Source organism: Platichthys flesus, chromosome 13, assembly GCF_949316205.1.
Source record: "Platichthys flesus chromosome 13, fPlaFle2.1, whole genome shotgun sequence".
Classification (NCBI taxonomy): Eukaryota; Metazoa; Chordata; class Actinopteri; order Pleuronectiformes; family Pleuronectidae; genus Platichthys; species Platichthys flesus.
This window is the reverse complement of record NC_084957.1, coordinates 5483468-5504702: the sequence shown is the minus strand read 5'-3', so window position 1 is coordinate 5504702 and position 21235 is coordinate 5483468. Positions and strand designations below refer to the sequence as shown.

The 21235-nt window shown below is 41.8% G+C and overlaps 1 protein-coding gene across 1 annotated transcript in view; it reads left to right on the top strand.

Annotated features, from left to right (window-relative positions):
* pth2ra (parathyroid hormone 2 receptor a) overlaps positions 1-20672 on the top strand; it is a 32167-nt gene extending 11495 nt beyond the window's left edge. Inside the window, exons 6-13 of the mRNA XM_062403144.1 lie at positions 3694-3877; positions 6013-6166; positions 8845-8905; positions 9470-9536; positions 10820-10914; positions 14373-14511; positions 17000-17041; positions 18753-20672. Of these exons, the coding sequence (XP_062259128.1) occupies positions 3694-3877; positions 6013-6166; positions 8845-8905; positions 9470-9536; positions 10820-10914; positions 14373-14511; positions 17000-17041; positions 18753-19142 (1132 nt within the window). The 3' untranslated portion in view covers positions 19143-20672. The remainder of the gene's footprint in view (positions 1-3693; positions 3878-6012; positions 6167-8844; positions 8906-9469; positions 9537-10819; positions 10915-14372; positions 14512-16999; positions 17042-18752) is intronic.
* The last annotated feature ends 563 nt before the right edge of the window (positions 20673-21235 follow it).

Here is a 21235-nt window from a genome sequence, read left to right as displayed (position 1 = left end):
AAATAAGTTGTTTGCCAGGTGTCGAAATCAGAGGAATTCACACTCTGCTAAAGTCACTTGACTCAACCCAGAGAGACATGAGGAGGAAACAACGCCCGAGGAGCGATTGAGGCCAAAATAACAATAATATCCTCCTCCCACTACCTGAGATAAAAAATAACTAAAAACAAAAACAAATAATTGTAAGGCTGTGAAACAGCAATACATTTCCAACTCACCTCCAGCCTCATTCTGCAAAATGTACACGCTCTCTCAGCCACGAGTTTGTCTATCCTTTGTGTGTTTTTTTCCGCTCTAAAATACACAACGTCGGTTTGTTTTTCTTTTGAAATCATGTTTAAATAATCACACAAGTTTCCCACACTCCAGGTCAGAAGGTGGCCGTAATGCTCGTTACAGTTCTTGGCCAACTGCACCTGCAACCTGTTTGTGAAAAGCTCTGCACACAAACAATGAAGAGTGAAAGCAAATTGTAGAACAGCTTGAGGACGAGTCACTCACGACAAGAATAACTCTGAAGTAGCATCAACACACATCGGGAGAACAGGACATTACAAACAGGAAGGAACTGCACTGGTAGTAAACATATGGCTCTTTGAAATGTGGTGATAAAACAGTATAAATACCCAGTAATGCTTACTGGTGGAAACCATGTAATTTAGAATAATCATTAGAGAAATACAGGTGGTGGGAAATGATTGCATTTCCAGTAAATTAATCCCAGTGAAATGTTAATGTGATCCATGATGTGCAGGGATTAATCCATTTACATTCAATGTGTTAAAGAAAAACAAAACTTCTTCTTCTTCTGTGTTTGGTGTATTGGCGGGTGGCAGCTAACATCAAGGTGCATTATCGCCATCTGCTGTGTCTTCTTCTTCTTCTTCTTCTTCTTCTTCTTCTTCTTCTTCTTCTTCTTCTTCTTCTTCTTCTTCTTCTTCTTCTTCTTCTTTGATCAGTTTAATGGCAGGTGGCAGCCAACATCAAGGTACAAAATGAATTAGGTGTGACTAGAATTTAAGGTTTCGATGTAGAGGAAATAATTACCTCCATCCCGTTGCACCAGATGAAAGGGAGTCAGGAGGCCTTCGTATTGTTAGTGTAACATATCAAACTGTTCTTACCCTCTTTATTCTTTGGGTAAGGTTCTCCAGGGGCCATATTTATTCTCTCGTCATCACATTGCCCCCCCCCCCGTGCAGGGGACTGGGTCGGCCTCTTTGCTGCTGACACAGGTCATTTTCATCGGTTCTTTGAAGCAGCAGAGAGCCACAGTGTTGCTTTCCACTGAGGTAAAGGTGATCCATCACATAGTGAACACCAGCCCTCTGTGTTAATGGGAACTCTCTTGATGGGCACTGTGCATAATAACAACCTATCTCCTGACTTTAAGAAAAACCTCCATTTTCACTACAGGAGCCGGTTGAAAGATTTCAGGAGCCGAGGTGGAAATAGAAAGTTAATTCAACAACACCTGAGTTTGCTGACATGTGATCAGAGCTGCATATTTAAATAGACGAGTTGGGGCTGAACCTCCAACAGACGTCCAGAGGCCGTCTCCCTCAACCTTCCTCAGCTCTGCGCCTTTGCTCTCTGCTGTCACTGTAAACTAAGTGCATTGCACAATCTTAAACCTGATCTATAAAGCTTCTTTAATGGCAGATTCAAACCACGTCAATGTAAATGGTCAATTTATATGGTTATCTTCAAGTGTCAAAGCACTTAGAGTAGAGTTTCACCCTTCACTGACACATTCATCATGTGCATGTATGTGCAGCACCTTCTCTTTCAAACATCAGTCACGTACCAGCAGCAAAACCACCAGGAGCATTTTGAGGTGTAGTTTCTTGCCAGAGGACAATTCTGCCGGCAGGATGTGGGCAACAGCCAACCCATAATTAATCAATAAGCAATTTGTTATTGACATTTAGTCTATTACAGTCCCGAGCAACATGTGGGATACCCAGGAAATTGTCTTTTATTAGCAGCCTCCTGTGTTTGTCTTTCATCTGCTGATTTCACAGCCTCACAGTAAGAGACAGAAACAGCCTGAAGATTTTTGTCAAAAATAATTACGTCTGAGTTTATTTTGCAATCAACAAATCTTCGGTTTCTGAACATGTGCTTACTGTTGAGCTTTTCCTTGTTGCCATCAGGATATTGTTATGATTCACCTTCTTAAAAAACGAATCGTGCATCCACTCCGTGAGCCACATGTCAAACCGTGCATGGACCTTACATTTTTCTCTAAGCATTCTTTGTAGCTAATCTTTTATCCATGTCATTAACTTATTTGCTCAATATTTACTTTAGCTCTCTTGTATCTGGCGTCTTGTGCATGTCTGTTTGTGTTTTATACAAGCTGTCCCAAATGAAAAGCCCACAGTGGGATTAATAAAGTTGTTTGAGTTTGCATTAATTTGCAACTCCCTAAACTGGCAATTTCCTTGGCATGGACACGACTACATCAAACTAGATTATATAAATATATATATAGATAAAATAATATCTGTGGGTCAAAGAGAAGAACCTCATACACAACATGGTGCACAGGCCAACATTTAAATCACTTTACAAAAACACATCTGGGAAGCAGAGCTCTCTGCAGTACTTGAGGTAATAAGAGCCAATTTGGAAAGAAACAATCACACATTTAGATTCACTGTGACGTCTGAAAGCAAACTTTACTGCTGAGGAAATCACCCCCCCCCCACACACACTTCAGCATCCTCACAGAACGGGAGGACTTACTATGGTAATTAGAAGCAGCAACTGCAGCAGTGGTTTTATTTGGTCCTGCACGAGGAGCACTTCAGCCAAAGGGCAATTTCCTAACACTGACCACTCAACTGACCCCGAAACAAGAGGCTTTCAGAATGAGGGAGAGAGTTGCTGTGTTTACAAGGACAACAGTGGACCGCTGCAGGAACCTTTTGACGTGGCTCCATTGAACATCTGACAGGTGGCTCACAAAGACCTCAACAAGGTCTTTGTCTCCACGAGTGGGCTGCTTGATAAGTTGATGATTGTCAGGACAGATCGTCTTCTCTGCAGAAAGGAGCAGGGTCAGTTTAAAACAGGAGACAGACCCACTGTCCGGTACATTGTTGTGGCAGAAAGCTTCTCGGCTGCACTTTGTGAGAGTCTAGATTTATCTTCATTAGCCGTGAGGTTGACAGAAGCATGAAAACACAGGATTGAAGCAGACGGCGTGATTGATGATACATTAGTGTGATGAGAATTGGCTACGATCCCAGAAACCATTTTTTGTAAATAATTATTTGGTGAGTACTTCGATTTTGGTCCCATCTGTTAACATGGAGGGGGAGGGGTTTATGACCTGCACTACAACCAGCCACCAGATGTTTTTGTCATCTAACTTCATCACAAGTTGTCAATCACCACCAAGTTGCCCACATTAATCAATTTACTCAATGTGGCTTGAAGCCTTGGACTTCAGAGAAGATGCTTTTAATCCAATACGCTCAAATGCATCTCACTGTTTATCCTTTCAAATTGAAAGTGACTGTGATCATCAATGTGTTTGACCTCAACCTGACCCCCCCCCCCCCCCCCCCCCACACACACACACACCCCCCACACACACCAATCTCCCAGTGCTTTCATGTGATTGTGCTCTGATAATGGATTCATAAGACTCGCTGCTCTTCTTTCTTCCTGTTGTCTTTCCAGGCGTCTCCGCTGCACCAGGAACTACATCCACATGCACCTGTTTGTGTCCTTCATGCTCCGAGCCGTCAGCATCTTCGTGAAGGACAAAGTCGTCCACTCCAGCGCCGGGCTGCAGGACTTTGACTCCGCCCTTTTGGACAATCTGAAGACGGTTAGCATAGCATCTCTGGACAAGTCTCAATACGTAAGTTTGACTAACTTATTCAATCAGTATATATTCCACTTCCACAGGGAAGCATGTGCACTAACAGGAGGTTAAATATATTATTTCTTGTCTGCGATTCGTTTTTTGGCATCTACTACATCAAACCATTTTTTTTTTTTCCTTTGTGCCGGGGTCCGGACATCAGGGGACATTCACCGCCTCAGTTATCGCAGCCCAGGCTTCATTATTTTTAAGCACTCTACGGAAAAGTGTCTTTTCACCTTTCACCTCCAACACAATTATTTCAGTTTCTGCTGTGGTGATATTCTTCTGTTTTTTTTTCCCTTTTGGGGCCATTTTATATAACTTCAACTTCTCTGCTCAGCCCCCCCACTCTCCACATAACAAAGGGATGTCCTTATATAGAGAAAACGAGAGGTGGAAATGCTTATTAGAGACAGCGGACACTACAAGTCAAACACTATCATCAATATCAGATATTTCTTCACTTTAATCAAAATGCAAAACTGTGAAACTAAAGATTTAAAACTACTATTTCAGGAGATATTTTTCGAGTGAAAAAATGAGAAGGAAAACTTAACAATGAGATGGAATTAATAATAATAAATATAATAACTTGATTTATACACCAGGTTTCAACACAAAGTTCAAAGTAAATTCAGAAAATTCAGGAAATTCTGAAGTTCTGAAAAAAATCTGTTTTTGTTTCAAATGTGTTTTGATTGAAATTGAATGTGAACAAAAGGGAACTCGTCCTCGGTGCTAAGACCCACCGGTGGAAACTTTGACACCAGTCCAATGAATTAGGTTGGGCAGGTGTGTGTGGGGGGGTGTCACTAATTGACCGCAGGACTGAACCGACAGGAGAGCGAGGGGACATTTAAAACTTTGACAGCAGTCCAATGAATAAGGTGGTGCAGGGGTGGGTGGGGGGGGGCACTAATTGATCTCAGGACTGAACCGACAGCTGAATGACAGGAGAGCTAGGGGGACATTTAAAACTTTGACAGCTTTCAAGGTGTCAGGTTGTGCTCGGATGAAAAGAGCGAATGAGCAGGTGGAGGTTAGAGATAAACAGGAACAGTCCTGTCTGCTCAGATTAATATGTCACATCGGCTCGAGATGAATTTAGCAACGTGCCAACTCACCCAGTGTCTCCAACCCTGCCAACAGTGAAACTACATTTATTCATATTCCCAGTGATTCCTTATTCTTGTCGATATCTCTAGTTTGTGTCGTTTAGTTTCATCAAAGTGAGCCTGAGGGGTGTGAGACATAATCCGGCTTTGAACACACACTGTGTTTATTTATTCACTGTGTGTAAAGTGGCTCATGTTTATAAGGTGAATTCAGTAATTAGAAAAACCACCTCTAGAAATAGAATTCACTTATCGTTAACTTTAGAGGCCCAGCGTGAGTCCGGTGTTTTTCATGTGACTGTGAGGTGTGAGGTTATCAACACGTGTCCCTGAGGCAGCGAGCCGAGCCGGTGCCTCAGTTTGCTGATTAGATCCGAACAAACCTTTTGTGTTGTTGGATCTGACGACTTGAAGGGAAACACGTCCACAGAGCCGGGGATGTTGTCTGGTTTGGATAAGAATCATGTTCAATTTCCGCTCTTTTAATACAGATCAGTCATATCCCATGATAAGAGTAAAACTAACCCCCATTTATCTTTCTGTAATATTGCAAGATTCAGCTTTTTTCATCGTGTTAAGTACAATTAATGGATCTTGATGTTCAGGGGACTGATATTTATGATTAATATCTGGACCTTGTGAAATGAAATGTAGTTTATTGAGGCTGCTGTTTGGCTGGGCTGAGGAATGTGCTCTACACTAGTTGAATGCTCATCCTCAGGAACTCATTCTATTTCTGAAATGAGATCTGTTGTTCAATGTGTGCGACAAACATCACGCTGCAAATCAGAATTTACCGGCTCTCATTAACTTGAACCTTTCTTCATTGCTGTGCAAATTTATTCAGCGAGGTTCAACGGAGCGTGACTCAATCCCCTTCTCTCACAGGGGGGAACCTGTGATGTCAGATCAGAACTGCTCGTGATCACATTGTTTCATCAGGTGGAGAAACAAGCTGCACCAAAGCCCGTACAAATAAGTGTGTGATTAAAAAGAAAGGTGTTTCATTATTAGATCGGCTGCAAGGTGACCGTGCTGCTCTTCATCTATTTCCTGGCCACCAACTACTACTGGATCCTGGTGGAGGGCCTGTACCTCCACAGCCTCATCTTCATGGCCTTCAGATCCGACTCCAAATACCTGTGGGGCTTCACGCTCGTCGGATGGGGTGAGCTGCACATACGCATAATTCTCACAGCTTCTATTTAACTCTAATGTCCTGGGGCAGTGTGACCATCGTGCCTCCAACAACTAGAGCAAAGAGGATGAAAGTTAGAGCTGATGTATGACTGATACTTCCAAATCAGCTTTAACTATCATGCATAGGACACAGTACAATGCATTCATCTTCTACTGAATCTATGTTATCTATTTTTGCAGAAAGCCATGTATTAGAGAACATTATGCAGCGGTGACAGCAGCTTTCTTACCCTCATATATAATTTCCTTGTCTGTGGTCGTTAAATAGTTTGGACAGTATGCAGTTCTAACATTTTGAAAGAAAATTAATTACAGACATAATGATCATCATTATCTTGAATGTAGTTTTTTGACAGTGATTTTGTAGCTCTAATATATATATATATATATATATATATATATATATATATTATCAAAAATTAAACACACAGATTAGAGTTTTAGAACATTTTGATGGTTTACATCAAACAGAACTGTCTCTACTATTCAGAGTTTTTTACTTCTCTTCCCCATTAGTATGCGACACCGTTAAGATGAGTAGATGAAAGAAGAAGTTAATGTGTTGCATGCTGACCAGAGGAGCCAGTCATATATTTATTCAGTTTGGAGGAACGGCAACCTCTTGAATTGGTTTCCTGTCTGAAATGAAGGTTTTAGGTCATTTCCATTCATTTCTTTGCTCAGTTGAGACCTGAAGCCTGGCTGGGAATGTCCGCTACATGTTCAAAGAATAAATCTGGAGTTTCAAGTCCTGTGAGAAGGAGGCTGTGTCCAACCTTTTGAAAGAAAGTCTCCTGCACGACTGTGAGGAGAGAGGTGGTCTGGCCAGGCTGTTCCCGATTGGAGGTTGGCTGTGGAGAATGCTCACAGCTGTTGTGATCCATGCTTTGCTTTGTGTCTCCCTCTTTTAGAGGGAGACACAAAGCAGCTAAAAGGGGAGGTGGTAGAAGGAGCCTCTTGGTGGACGGGGAGTCATTTGGCCAGGATTGCTGACTCTTACCGATGGGAAGGCGTTATGGTTCATGGTCGCACCACCCAATGAATACGTTCACCTTTAAATAAAGTCCCTGATCCAATCCCTCTCCGCTATTCTCAAGTTGGATTATGTAGTGAGGGCAGGAGGGTATTGTTGTTAAACATAGATTTGATCCTCATCTCACCCAGCTGTTAGTCCCTTGAGAGGTGGATGCTCCCCCAGAGTCCAGGGCTGCGTTCAGCACGTCAACACAACTGAACGCAAAATAATACGGGAGCTGAGAAGAACGTCCTTGGACAACATGTAGAAGTTTCTATAAATTATGTCCAAGGATGTTCTTCTCAGCTCAGAAGTTTCTATAAATGATGTTGGTTTTTATAACAGCCTGATTGTGCTTAATACTTCATACTTGGCTTTGACCATCTGAAACAGCATTGGATGTGAGCAGCTGCCTCAATGTGTTCACCGCCTTTTTAACACGGCTGGGTAAAGTATACATGTCGCTCCTGATTGGTCGAGGTCCGCTGCACCAGTTCTTCTACGGACGCCACCACAGAAGTGCGTCATCGTTCTTATATGCTTCCCAGTATAGAGTTATACTGCAAGGACTTTTGAAATTACTGCTCCTGAATTGAGATTGTACTTCCTGTCCTGCATATATATATATATATATATATATATATATACATACACATATATATTATCTGTGTCTCATTTGTCTAACTGTCTTATTATTTTATTTTTTCCATCTTCCAGTTGCCAGAATGTTTTTGTCCACATGTGTAGTTCTGTGTTCTCCCCGTGTTTTGTGTGTTGGACTGATCTCAATTAGGTTTGGAGTGATCTGTCCACATGATTGTACATCTGTCTGCTCTCTCTGCTTTGTACCTGTTTTCCGCCTCAACCCACAATAAGCCCTTACTCATAGTTGTTTAATGTAAATTGTGCTTTACGGTAAATCGCTGCCTCAACACTATCTTGTGGGTTATTCCCCTGTGTTTCATAGTCACAGATACATTCATGTGACTTGAAGTGTGTAGCCTAGAGCTCATATCTCTAGTAAATAGCTACGTCCCAATTCAAAGGTCGCAGATGCCGGAGACTGTCACATTTTTAAATGCAGCCAAGAAATGCCTACTTTCATTTCTGTGCTACAAAGGATCTGGAGTCATTGTGTACCTAGCAATGCAATATCTCTGCAGTGTTTGGTTTCCTCCTCCACACACACACACACACACACATCTGTACAGAGGTATCGACCACTGCTCCACATGAAGCCTAATTAACAACCTGGCTCTGTTTCTCCTCACTCTCCTGCTCATGATCATTGACTCATAACTTCAGTTGCAAAAACTTACACATGGAACTGTACATGACGACTTGTTGGTTTGTTCCCTGCGGCGGCGTGTTGTTGCGTGTTGTGTAGTACGACACCTTGTCCTTCTGCACATGTGAGTCAGTTCGGGGACGTGACCAGTTGACATAATCGTCTGATGCTGCCCACATTTTAGAAATGATGGGAAATTCTCCTGGGACCAAATTTCAATATGTGGGAAATGCACTGGGACTGTAACATGTGACTTTCACCACGAATGAGGTGAGGTAAACTGCGTCTGTGACATCAGGGTGACATCCCGGCTCATTGGTGGTGTGTGATTTTCTAATTCCAGGTGTTCCAGCAGTCTTCGTGGGAGTGTGGGCGATTGTCCGGGCGACACTAGCAGACGCGAGGTGAGAGAGAACCCGTCTGGCCCTGTTTCATTTACCACTTTAAGTTAAGACACCAAGTTGTTTTTTATAAAAGGTCAACAAGTCTAAACGAGACATGAACATGAGAGGAGACACAAAAGGTGTGATCAGAGCTTAATGGACCTGACATTTGAGGGATCAGTGAAATCCAATCACACATGCAGTTCTCATTTAAAGGTCGTCGCGTCAGGTATTTCTGAGCGGTGTGTAAATGAAGTCTTCAGTTGAGCTGCTTCTTTCCTCTGTCAGTGCGTTTTCTTTTTTCTCTCCCTTCTCTGAAAAACCAAAAAGTTTGTGTCATTGTTAATAATCTATAACAAAAGAGAAATCCCCAGCCTCCCTCTTCCCCTTCACACTGAATAGAAACGTTCATAAGGAGCCAATTAACGACTCAGTCCGTCTCATCTCTCTCTCTCTCTCTCTCTCCCTCTCTCTCTCTCTCTCTCTCTGTCTTTTGAATGACTCCACCGATCTTCTTGTTTTGCTGGTTTTGTATTTCCTGCTTCTCCTGACTTCCTCCTCCTCTCCTGTTTGCATCAACTGCAGATGTTGGGAGTTGAGTGCTGGCGACATTAAGTGGATCTACCAGGTTCCCATCCTGACAGCTATTGGGGTGAGAGTGAGAGTTTACCTCCTCGTGAAAGCACTTTGAGAACTTTCTAACACATGTGCAGCTTTTAATGATGGCAGAAATAACGAATGTCATGCAGTTGTATTCAGAACTTGTAGTTTTCTCATCCTGAGTCATGGTCACCCTTGGTACAAACTTCTCTTCCTAAATAATTTATCCCAAGCAGGAGTTGAAGTGTATAAAAATAAATATATGTACTTCTCTAATAAAACAGCAAAATAAGCTTAAATACTAATCAACGATATGGAAAAAAACAATAACAACTTATCAGGATGAATGTTCATATCAGTCCATTTTGATAATTCACACAATAAATGTCATGTTAGTTTTTCTTACAGGTTTAAAGACTTTTGCTAATAAGTGAAAGTTGTGGTTTAATTCTCTCCTTTTTGAGCAGAGACTGATTAACATTTTTCTGATTAATCAAAAAATATTTTACTAATCTGAAATACATCAAGTCAGTGTTGTACCTCCTCACTGTCCACAATGCATAAGCAATATAATGATATATAATACTATGTGTATACTAGTACAGTTCTTGTTCTAAACCTTCTCACCAGTTCTCGTCTTGTGTTAATGCTCCAGAGCAACTTTTCTGTATATAATTTTGTTTCCTATTTTTTTACATCTTTAATATTTATACTTGCCCATTCTGATTTATCCTCTTAGAGATGCATTGTATGTGCATACAAAGTACTGTTTGTCTTGCCGGCTGTGTGTATTCTGAAGCTGTATTTATGTTCCCATTCAGACTCATCGGAGCGTAAGAGTGAAAGGATGTCGATTCAGAAGGAAGCTACAGCCTCAATTTGCATGTTTTAAATTACACTACTTTGCCCGGGTCTCATTAGAGTCTCGGTGTGAATCCCAGAAGTTTGTAAAAAGGGCAAATGCACATGTTGTCGTCTTCGAAATTAATGAGCATCTATATTTATATTCTCCTGACTTGTGATGCGGAGGCTTGTTGTTTTTAGAAAGTTTAATGCAAGTGTTGGTATAAACATTTATTAAATTTAAAACTATATCAACGTGATGTCATTCTGGTTTACAGTCTGAACAGTGGATGATAGAACACTGTGATTTTCCTCCCAGTAGAAACAATCCAGCGAGTGACACTAGTTTGATGGGTTTGTGTAATTTGTGACATTTCGTTTGATACGATCATTTGAAAGTGATTTGTGTCCCGTCAGGTACAATGACAGGACGTGTGGTTGTTGGTGTTAATTTAAGAAATTGATAATTTCCCTCTTCTATCGTCTTTTCAGCTCAATTTTGTCTTGTTCGTGAACATTGTGCGAGTCCTGGCCACGAAGATCCGAGAGACAAACGCAGGACGATACGACACCAGGAAACAGTACAGGTTGTTCTCACGTTATCTATAACACCAGCTGTTTGTAAATCATGTGCCAGTTTCATTCATCTGTTTTCACTGTACAAGTTTAAGCTGTCAAGGGGCTCCTGGGAATATGAGGTCCTGTAGTCGAACTGCAGTTCATCATTTCTGCTTCTGAATCACGGGTTAATCATCAAGGCTGGAGCCATCTGTCGATACTTCATCAACTCTGGTGTCGACGGCAGGTTAATGACACTAAACCTACCGACCGGCAGATTGCACCTAAATCACAGAACAACCACATTTAAAGTCATTTTCAGACCAGGAATCAATGAGGTTATGATTTTGACGGTACAACGTTCACAACTGAAAAGTCCCCGGAGCGTTCAGCGGAGATCCTGTGTTTCAGTTCATCAACACCTCAGCCCTGATCACCAACAGCTCTCAGATCCTGTTCTCATTCCAAGTTGACGTCATTCTCCGTGTGTGTGTGACTCTTCAATGCACCGACTTGCTCGCTGGGAATTCTCTGCAGAATGTCTTTGGGAAAACTCAGAAGAATGTCTGGAGCCTCTTTGGAGCCTCTCGCTCGGACATAAAGACTAAATGCCAAACACATTAACGTAAAACTGAACTTGATAACCGAGCCTTCAAACAGCTCCGTAAGGTTGTTTCAGAAATTGAGGACTGAACTTTCCCCCCCCTTTCCCCAACTGATCCTCACAGAAGCGGAAGAAGACGTCTGCATGCTCACACACAGACGGGCATGAGCATCGCTTGGTTTTTTCACATCAGCAATTATCACTTTTATTCTCTCCCGTGGATGGTGCCATCCATCTGTCAGATAAAAACCTCATAATTGCAGTGTTCTATTCAGGGAGAGGGGCCGTTGTACTGCGAGTGAGGTTGTTATGACTGGGTTCATGAGCGGAATATGTCAGAAAAGATGATAGTGATCAGGTGCAGCAAACCAGGAGCGAAGATGGAAGATGACACTTAGCAAAGTATACACCAGGAGTCGTACACACTGAAGAACTGAGGCTAGACTCACACAAAACTCAAATAAGCAGGTGAGCGATATTAATATATTTCAAATGCAAATTATATTCACATGCAGGGACTTGATAGATCAGGCTCAGGCAGCAGCCCTGCAGTGTCAGTTAGAAACCCCACCTCCTCCATGTCAGTAGTATTTTTTTAGGTAGTTCCTATCACAAGAATGTTTGTTCAAGTGTTCATTATTATTTGATGGTATAAAAATGCGGTGAAATGCCTTGATTGACAGCTATAACTGAGTGGTAATGTGTTGATTGAATGCATCGCTGGGATCTTGATACTGTGGCTCCTCATGATGTCACAAAGTGCACGATGGCCGCTCCCCTATTTAAGATCATTTGCCTGAATTTGTGCACAGTGGGATGAGGTGGTGACACGCCATCCATCTTCATTTAGAGGCTCCAGGCGGTTTTACCTCCACATGAAATGAAGGCTTCCATGGCCCCGTTTCTGGCTCATTTTAAAAACCTGTGTGTTCGTCTTATCACACGTCTGCACCTGTTTTTAGTAAAGTTTGTGAACTGAAGGATGAATAACTTTACCTGTCGTGGCTTCTGTAATTGTCAGGTTTTTCATGCTCAAAGATGTTTAGTGTTATGCAGACAGAAACACAACTTACATCACTTAATTGGGTATTTAGAAAAAATTCAAACCAGAGAAGAACGTAAATGACGTTAAGTTATTTAACACAGATGATTGGACTCAAATTTCTGCTAAAGTCTAGAAAGGTAATTACTTAATGATGATAGAAGCGTCTGAATATTGATTGCACTGAATTACCAGTTTGAGGCTCAGTCCTGTTCTCATTTACATATATATGAAATGTGAAGAGAGGGAGACAGAGTAGAATCATACTCCTGTATATTACACTCACATTTATTGTAATTTCCAAAACTTGAATATATGTATATGTAAAATATACGTTAATATAATACATACATATATCTGTATGTGTCTGTATATTTCCTGTGAGCGATCGTCTTTAGGGGATTTTTATTATCTAGAAAAATCTTTCCTAGGGCCCTTCACAGGACTCCTTTTATCGGAGCAAGACTTTAATGGATTTATCAGACTACCTCTCCCAGTATGGGTTACGTGAAACCACTAAACAGAGATCTGGACTCCTCATCTCCACTGTGAGAGTGTACGTTGCTTTCTGCAGACCAAAAGGGAAGAACTAGCTTCTCATCAGCAAATAATCAGGTTTATTGCTTCACGTCCCGATCGTCCGCTCGCCAAGTGGTCCTGTGCTGGGTCGATGGCTCTGAGACGTTTTGCATCTGCATGTCATTCAGCCTAAAACCTACACGTTCGGTTTTCCAATGTGTATCTGAAATTGCCAGACGTTGCTTGAAGGGATCACTGTGCACCTGTAGCACACCTCCTCCATGTGCGTTGATATCTGGATGTTGGATGGAAAGTGAGTGCAATTATTACGAAAGTGCTGAAAATGGATCTTCTCATTCGAGAGCTGTGAGGGAGTTCACATCAAAAGTGAGAGTCAAAAGATTAAAGGTGAGTGGAGTAGAAAATGTGCCTCCACCAGGGAAAAAGTTTTTTTCTAAAGATGAAATTCAATTCCTGGTCAACTCCATGATTCAGATGTTTAAGTGAGCTGCCTGCGTTCTGACTGAGGTCAACAACGTGTCAGAAAGCTGGTACATGCCTCGGGTTACAGAGACCCGGGGGGTGTTCACAGGAGTCACGAGGCAGTGGGCTGACAAGTGCAGCCGAGCCGAGGAAGCAGAGTCAATTCTATAAATGATAGTTTCCTGTGCCTTTGTTTCCAAGCCGGGGGAAATTGTCAAACTGTGGAAGGAGCTCGGGAAGAAAAATCATTACCAAAAAAATAAATGGAGGATTATACAAGCCATTAAAAAAGAACTGAATTGGCTGCTGAACCTTGTCCCTCCTGTCAAGACAGTTAGAACCATTAAAGTTTTGCATATTAGAGAATGTAAAATGTTCCGTAAGATTTAATTGTAGGCAGGCAGAATGACATGTTGCTGTTAATGTGAAGCGTATGTCAATAATAACAACCATAGGAGTATTTTATATTTAATTACACAATCATTTAGTATGTGATCATTATCTTTCTGTCACGGTTGATGTTACACCTAAACAGCTTCTTACATTATGGCGGCTGTGGCTCAGGAGGTAGAGCGGGTCGTCCTCTAACCAGTCGGTGAGTGTGCGGTCGATGTGTAATAGAGATGTAATAGATGTGTGTGAATAGGTGAATGGCAAAAAAAGTTCTGTGAAGCACTTGTGTGGATCTCAAGACTATAAAGCTCCTTTTAAATACAGAACATTTGCTTTTACGACTTCCCGTTCAATGGCTGTTGTTCTCAGTCAGAAGTGAATGAATCAACCTCTGTAGATGTGAAGGAAGTAGACTCAGCTCAATATCCGTGTGTCTGTTTCTACAGGAAACTGGCAAAGTCCACCCTCGTCCTCGTGCTGGTGTTTGGAATCCACTACATCATCTTCGTGGGGATGCCTCACACGTTCGAGGGGCCGAGCTGGGAGGTCCGCATGTACTGTGAGCTGTTCTTCAACTCCTTCCAGGTGCGTCCTCTCGTTCTGCCACTCGCTGTGTACGTTGTGTTGCAGTGTCCATGTGGAGGTTAAGGAGTTTCTATGTGGAAGTAACCATATTGTATGACTGCAAACATGTATCACCAGCTGATCACTGTGAATATGCCCAGAGTCAGAATCTAGTCTGCGTGTCATAGTCGTGAGGCAGAAGCAGCTCTGTAACGAGTTGGGATCAGTGTCTTAATTTGGCCCTAAAATCAAACTATATGTGTGGGTGTGATCTGAGCTTATATCACCTATGAAGCTCAGCATACTGTCTTTGTTTGACAAAAACAAAATGGTCACAGAGCTTGAAATAAAACTCACCAAGCTCCTTCGTCTCTCCTCATCTTCGGGTAATAAGTAGTAATTATTCCTAATGGACCCTTCAATGGATAAATATATATCCTATTCACAAAACATGAGAAGCACTGAAGGAGCACGGAGTGATGTGGTCACAAACAGGATGGATGAGTCATGCAGAATCATTATCAGGATTGAATGATATAAGTGAAGCGACTCCAGATCGGAGCAGTGAAGCATCTTCGGAGGGAGAAACACATAAAAGATTTGTTCCTGTTCGCAGCCTTAGATCCTCCGGTGGAGAAACCTGCTTTAATGTGATGTCCTCTTTTTATCAACTCTTTCTTTCATTAATTTTTTACCATCACTGTCCAAAGGTCTTCAAATTTTTATTAGACATAGTCTTATTTTAATTTATCTGAACGCTCTTTGATCCTTTTACTCATTCTGTTTTCTTGTTGTTTTAGACCAACATTGTCGTCTTGCTTTCATGTCACATTGCATTCCACCATTGTTTATATCTCTTGTCTTTTCTCTCAGCTTTGCTTTCAAAGAACTTTGTAAACGAATGAATTAAGTTTATTATGATTTCTATAAGTACAATAGCTCCACTCTTGTCCATAATCTTCTGCTGTCAGTATTCTAAGTGTCATTTTATGCCACTGAACCATATTTAACTTGCTTTATGACATAGGCCACAGATTTTCTGGAACAAGTTAAAAAAACAATAGTGGAGTAAATTTGTGTTTCATGTTATAGGTATAATATCTGTTTTAGTCAATATTCAAGCCCCAGTTGTATTCATTGTAACGGGTCGTTTGATGTCTTGGCTATAAGTTCCGTCAGATGCAATGTATGACAAAGAAGAAACCCATTTGATTGAGGGACCCCTAGCAGCCGAAGTTACACAATATAAATTAAAAATAACAATAGAGCTGAGACGAGGAAAAGGTCCAGCGTCTGAGGCTAAACACCATCTACTGGGGGCCCCTCTTCACCTCCAGGAGCCAGTTATAGAAAGTAGAGAGCCTTGGTGAGTTCATTCAGCCCCTCTCTATGCTCACTCTGAATAACGCACGTGTCTGTTGATTGAAGAACATCATGAAAAGAGCTCAGATCCCGCAGTTCACCTGGTAGCAATTAAATAAAGAGCACCTGTGAAAGTCTCCGAAATGAAGTTATCACTTACCGTACATTTCACTCGTAGTCATTATATCACACACTTTAAATCCTTTGAAGGGAATATACAGAAAAATACATATAATCATGTTAAATTAATATTACCTGCAATGCTCTTCTAGCTCTTTTCTCCTAACCTCAAAATCCAACACTTTTAACCACATTAATGGACCTTATGAAAGAAATACTGTGTCATGTTGGAATGATTAAAGTTAAAGAATTAGAAATCTTAGTAGACCTGCATGCAGCCGGGGGTCATTCTTTGTGACAACCAGAAATGTACGCTGTGTCCTAATTTAAGGAATAAAATACAATATTCTCTCTCCTAATATCTCTATAATTCACGGACTGGTTCATTTTACAAGGATGTTGTTAAACGTTGTGCTGAGCTCTTCCCTCTCTCTACCTGTCAGAGGAAATGCTGCTGAATCCAGATCAGAATATTTGTGAAAGCAACTTCAAAAAACAAAACAAAATAATAATCAAAATGTCTCAGCCTGAGTCATTTCCAGTTATAATAAATCAAAGTAGTTAACAACACAGCATCCTTAAAACTGATTGCTTTCAATCACACCTTTGATATTCACATTTGGTAAAGAAGTGTTTTAGAACTTGTAAAACTTTTTAAAGTCTGATTAAAAAAAAAAAAGGACCAGATGGATCTTGAAGAACGATGAAACTAGAACAGAGAAGTTATTAACCCTGCTGCTTTTCTCTGCTTGCTCACCGACTACCCATTAAATGAGAATGAAATTGTCTGGCAGCTTCTTTTCTTCAATAATCAAATCCTCAGAAAAACAAACCAACAGAAGCACAAAGACAGACACACGCGGTTATGGAGACGTTTCTCTTGATTCCCTTTCGGAGTCAAAGAGGTGATTGCTGGGAACCTGGAGCATCATTAATGTTTGATTTGTTTTCTGATCGAATGACAATGACTGAACTGATTGAAATCTGTGGTCTTCTGCTCTGACCTGAGCTTTCCTTTTTCTTTCAGGGTTTCTTCGTGTCCATTATCTATTGCTACTGCAATGGTGAGGTGAGTGGAAACTTCTCTTAGGCAGATCAGGCCCTGGGGTTCAGAGCTGCCTCCAGCTCTGGCACCGTTTTCAGATGACATTGAGTCAGCATGGGATGAGGCCTGAAGAAGTTGTTTGGCTTAAGAGCTGAGGCAAAGGGATTACTGAAGATGGCTGCTCCTGAATGTGATGATCCAAAATAGGTAGTGGCCCTTTGGTTCCCAGGGGACATAACATAGAGGCAGATCATTATTAATCCCAAACTCCATGGACTCCGATCAGCTCAATGTGATGAAAATGTTAAAGGCTTCTGTGATTGCACAAAACTCTGCATTTCCACGGCCCTCTGGTGAGAGTGCAATACTGCTGCTGTTTGGGATCCGTGCTCAAATATGTCAAACACCATGTATGAGTTTTCTTCCTCCAAGACCTTTCTGCGTGACTTTCTTCTGAAATTGAGACAAAGTGAAATGGAGCCCGTTTTATTTTTATAGCTAGAGCTCCAAAAAGGTATAATTTGGATATAACCTGTGAGCCGGATGATTCATGTTACATCAGCAGGTCTCAAGACACAATTGGTCAATCTTCACTTCTCCGACTCAGCCTTTGATTTCACATCTTTTTTGGGAGTTTCAAAGAGAGCACCGCCACAATATCACAATCAGGATTTTGTGCTGCGGTCGCACTCACATCGCCCCTGATTCTGCTCAGATGTGCTCTGCTTCTGCTCAAACGGCGCTTGTAAGTCTCCCGTATGGACGGTTACTTGTTCATGTACAACAGCCCCCCCCGAGGCTCCATTGATACGCTTTCCTTTGTTGTGCTTCAAGGAAAAATGACAACATCTTCATAGAGCAGGAATCCAGCAGAGCGGCAAAAGTTGTCTTTAAATTATGGGAGCACTGACAATGGCAGAAACACTGACGCTGTCAACAACACCCACAGGGAGACGGGGGTTTAATTTGTCTGAACGCAGAACATCTAAAGTGTGCAAACCCAAAGTTTGAGCACAAGCAGAGCAGATGGAAGCACAAGCAGGGGATATTTGAGTGAAAGCATTCCAACATCTCACCGTGAAATCAATAAGTCCTGCTCTTAATCTGAAGGACCACACTCTCCAATAAAGATAGATATGAACTGCTCATTCTAAACTAATGAAAACACAACAATTCTTATCGCCAAGTGCCATTCCATATGTGGAAATGCATCCCCCACTAAACCCCACACAGTTGACATGTTAATGGGTTGTTTTCCTCATTCAGCCCACACATGTTATAGCCTTTCATCGACCTGCCAGCTGTTTCCAGCTAACGAGTTCAGGTCAGCGCAGTGTTTGCTACCTACCATAGCATTAAGTGCCAGTGACAGAGAATATAATATACTATATACATATATTATATATTATTCAAAACAAAGATTAACTGCAGTTGAAATGAGGGTAAACATTGGACTCAGATGACTAACATGACCAGAAACATGACTCCAGTGGGCAGCTCCTGTTTCTCTGTGTTTGCAAGGAGGCGATTTGTTTACACAGCACAAATAAGTAGTGAGTGTGTCTGAGTTATGATTCCATTAAAACTATTTTATTCATCCCACCATTGAAAATGTTTACGAATCAAGATAAATCCGATATTTAAAATATCTCATATCCCATTACATGACAATTCTACACTTGTTGTGAGATCTATTTGTGATAGAATCTGTCCCCCCCCCCCCCCCCCCCCACAGGTCCAGACAGAGATAAAGAAGACGTGGACGCGCTGGAACCTGGCCTTTGAGTGGGAGGGGCCAGTGGTCTGCGGCCGCTACCGTTACGGCTCCGTGGTCGTGGGCATGAACAACAACAGCACCAGCAGTCAGTCCCACCTGGCCGGGGGAGCCGGGCCGTCCACACGCTCCACCACACTTGTCTCAGGCCATGTTTATCGGCGCACAGACCCCCCCGTGGTCAGCTTGCACGCCACTCTCCCGGGTTACGTGATCAGCAACTCGGACCCGTCCATCCCCGAGGAGCCTGAGGACAGCGGCCCCAAGCAGGTGGACGATATCTCGCTGAAGGAGAATCTGCCTGTTCTCAATTCAAGTGCGACAGCTGAGGACGAGGAGGAAACACTGTAGCAGCTGTCTAACATCATAGAGCCTGTCATCTTCTGCTGGTGGAGCCGTGTCAACCCATCACAGCCTCATGTAATTCAGAAGAGTTTCAGAAGAGTTGATCTAAGACCAACACAGTTTGACTGTGTACAAGAAAAAGAAAAAACCCTGCAGCAAAACTACGAATGACTTATGAAGCAGCCACAGGGTCTAGATACTACTACTAACCAAATAAGGATTTGTAAAGATAAATATTGCGTGATCATTTGAACCTGAGCTGCGGTTGTCTTAAGCTGATTTATTCCATTCACAATACTGCCTGCTCTTGATGGACGATTCAAATCTCTTGTATGTGAGCGTCATTTACAGAAGTCACAGTTCCACCCAGCAGCCTGATGGGGGAATCCAACTGGCCCATCCAACTGAAAAACTTTAAAATGATATTGACTTTGAGAAGCGTCTGAAGAAAAAGAGACACAATGATTGACTAAAAAAACGACCAACCTTGTTTTGTCTCAGTAAAGGAAACATCATGGCGCCCCCTGCTGTCTCCCATCAGCAGGAGGCCAGTCGGCAGGTTGGAACAGTCGTGCTGTGTGTGAAACTGTGATTTCCGACAAAGTGTACTTTACCTTCTGTTGCATTGATTGTATCAAACATTAGTACCTCCAGCTGAGGGTGATGATTAGACACACACAAAAAAACACACATTCAAACTCATGAACCAGAAAATATTTAAAAGAAACTGGAACAACCACCTTGTGATTTTATGCACCAACTAGTCAAGTTGAAGTTTACATCTATGTGTGTCCAGGCTCGTCTAATGTGTATATAATATATATATATATATAAATATATATGTATATATAGTGAAGATAAAGATTGAATGAAAGATGTTTAGCCTATTATGTCGTATTCAGTGCATGAATTCTTGAGTTATGGCCAAAAACTGTGTGTTGTGGAGTCAAGGTGACCTTGAGCGTCACCAATGGATTTTTTAACCATGTCACATCAGACCAATTGAATGTTTGTGCCACGTGTGACGACATGTCTGACGTTTCAACTTTAAGACCGAAGTTGAAATGCAAACACAGTTGACTTTTCAAGGGATGTGTTGATGTCCACTTGTGCACGGACACTTTTACACTTCCATCGTGCAATGTTTACCACTTCTTAGAAAAAGCCACGGAAATAGTCCACAGAATTTTGGGGAACATCCCATGTGGCAGTAGAGCAGCAGCAAAATCATCGCTTTTGTATTCTCGACAATCAGATTGTGCTGAATGTGAAGGGCTCTGCTTGGCGCCAGCTGAATGGTTTGATGTTTGCTTTTTGGAAGCATGTTTGTCAGCCAGTGAAATGCAGCGCTTGTCACAAACAGGATCTTTGTTGTCCTGCCCCAGCAAAAGCTTTAAAACGTAGAATTGAAAGGTTCCTTTGTAATTTTATCTGTCTGTGTCCTAAGTGCAGCTGTTTGAGTCTTTCTCACCTTTTCTCCCTCTACTCCCAACCTCTCTTCTCTTTTATCTGCTAATAAATGTTTCATGTTTTCAACCAGTACTCTTGTGCAATATTCTAGCTGGGAATTGATAGAATTTGATTGACGAATTGGCGTCTGAGTGTTTAACGATGCATGACAGTCTGCACAGTGGTAACTGGGGGATGGAGTCGTGGTAGTGATCTCCCGTCGATACACAGGATCGACCAAGCGTGAGTCAGCCTAACCTGTCAATCATAATGTGTCACCCCATTTTTTTTAGCTTTAAAAAAGGAGTTAAAACCAAATTTACTGGGAAAACAAACATGATAAGAACAACCTGCGATAACAGACACTATCTTTGAGGGAACGATTATTTGATGCCTACTCCTAAATTTGATCCATGTCCCATCTGCAAACATGGAGGAGGTGGGGTTTGTGGCCTATACAGCAGCCAGCCACTAGATGGCGAAGGATATACTTTGGCTTCACTTCAGGTCAATGGTGTTCATGGTTTGCCTGAAATAACAGAAAGCCCAGAAGCTTGTAGCAGGTTTGAAGTATAATGTTTGATTCAAGGTAGTATTTGTATTCATGAAACTAAATGTTATTCCTCCCAAAGGACGAACACTTCAGTGAT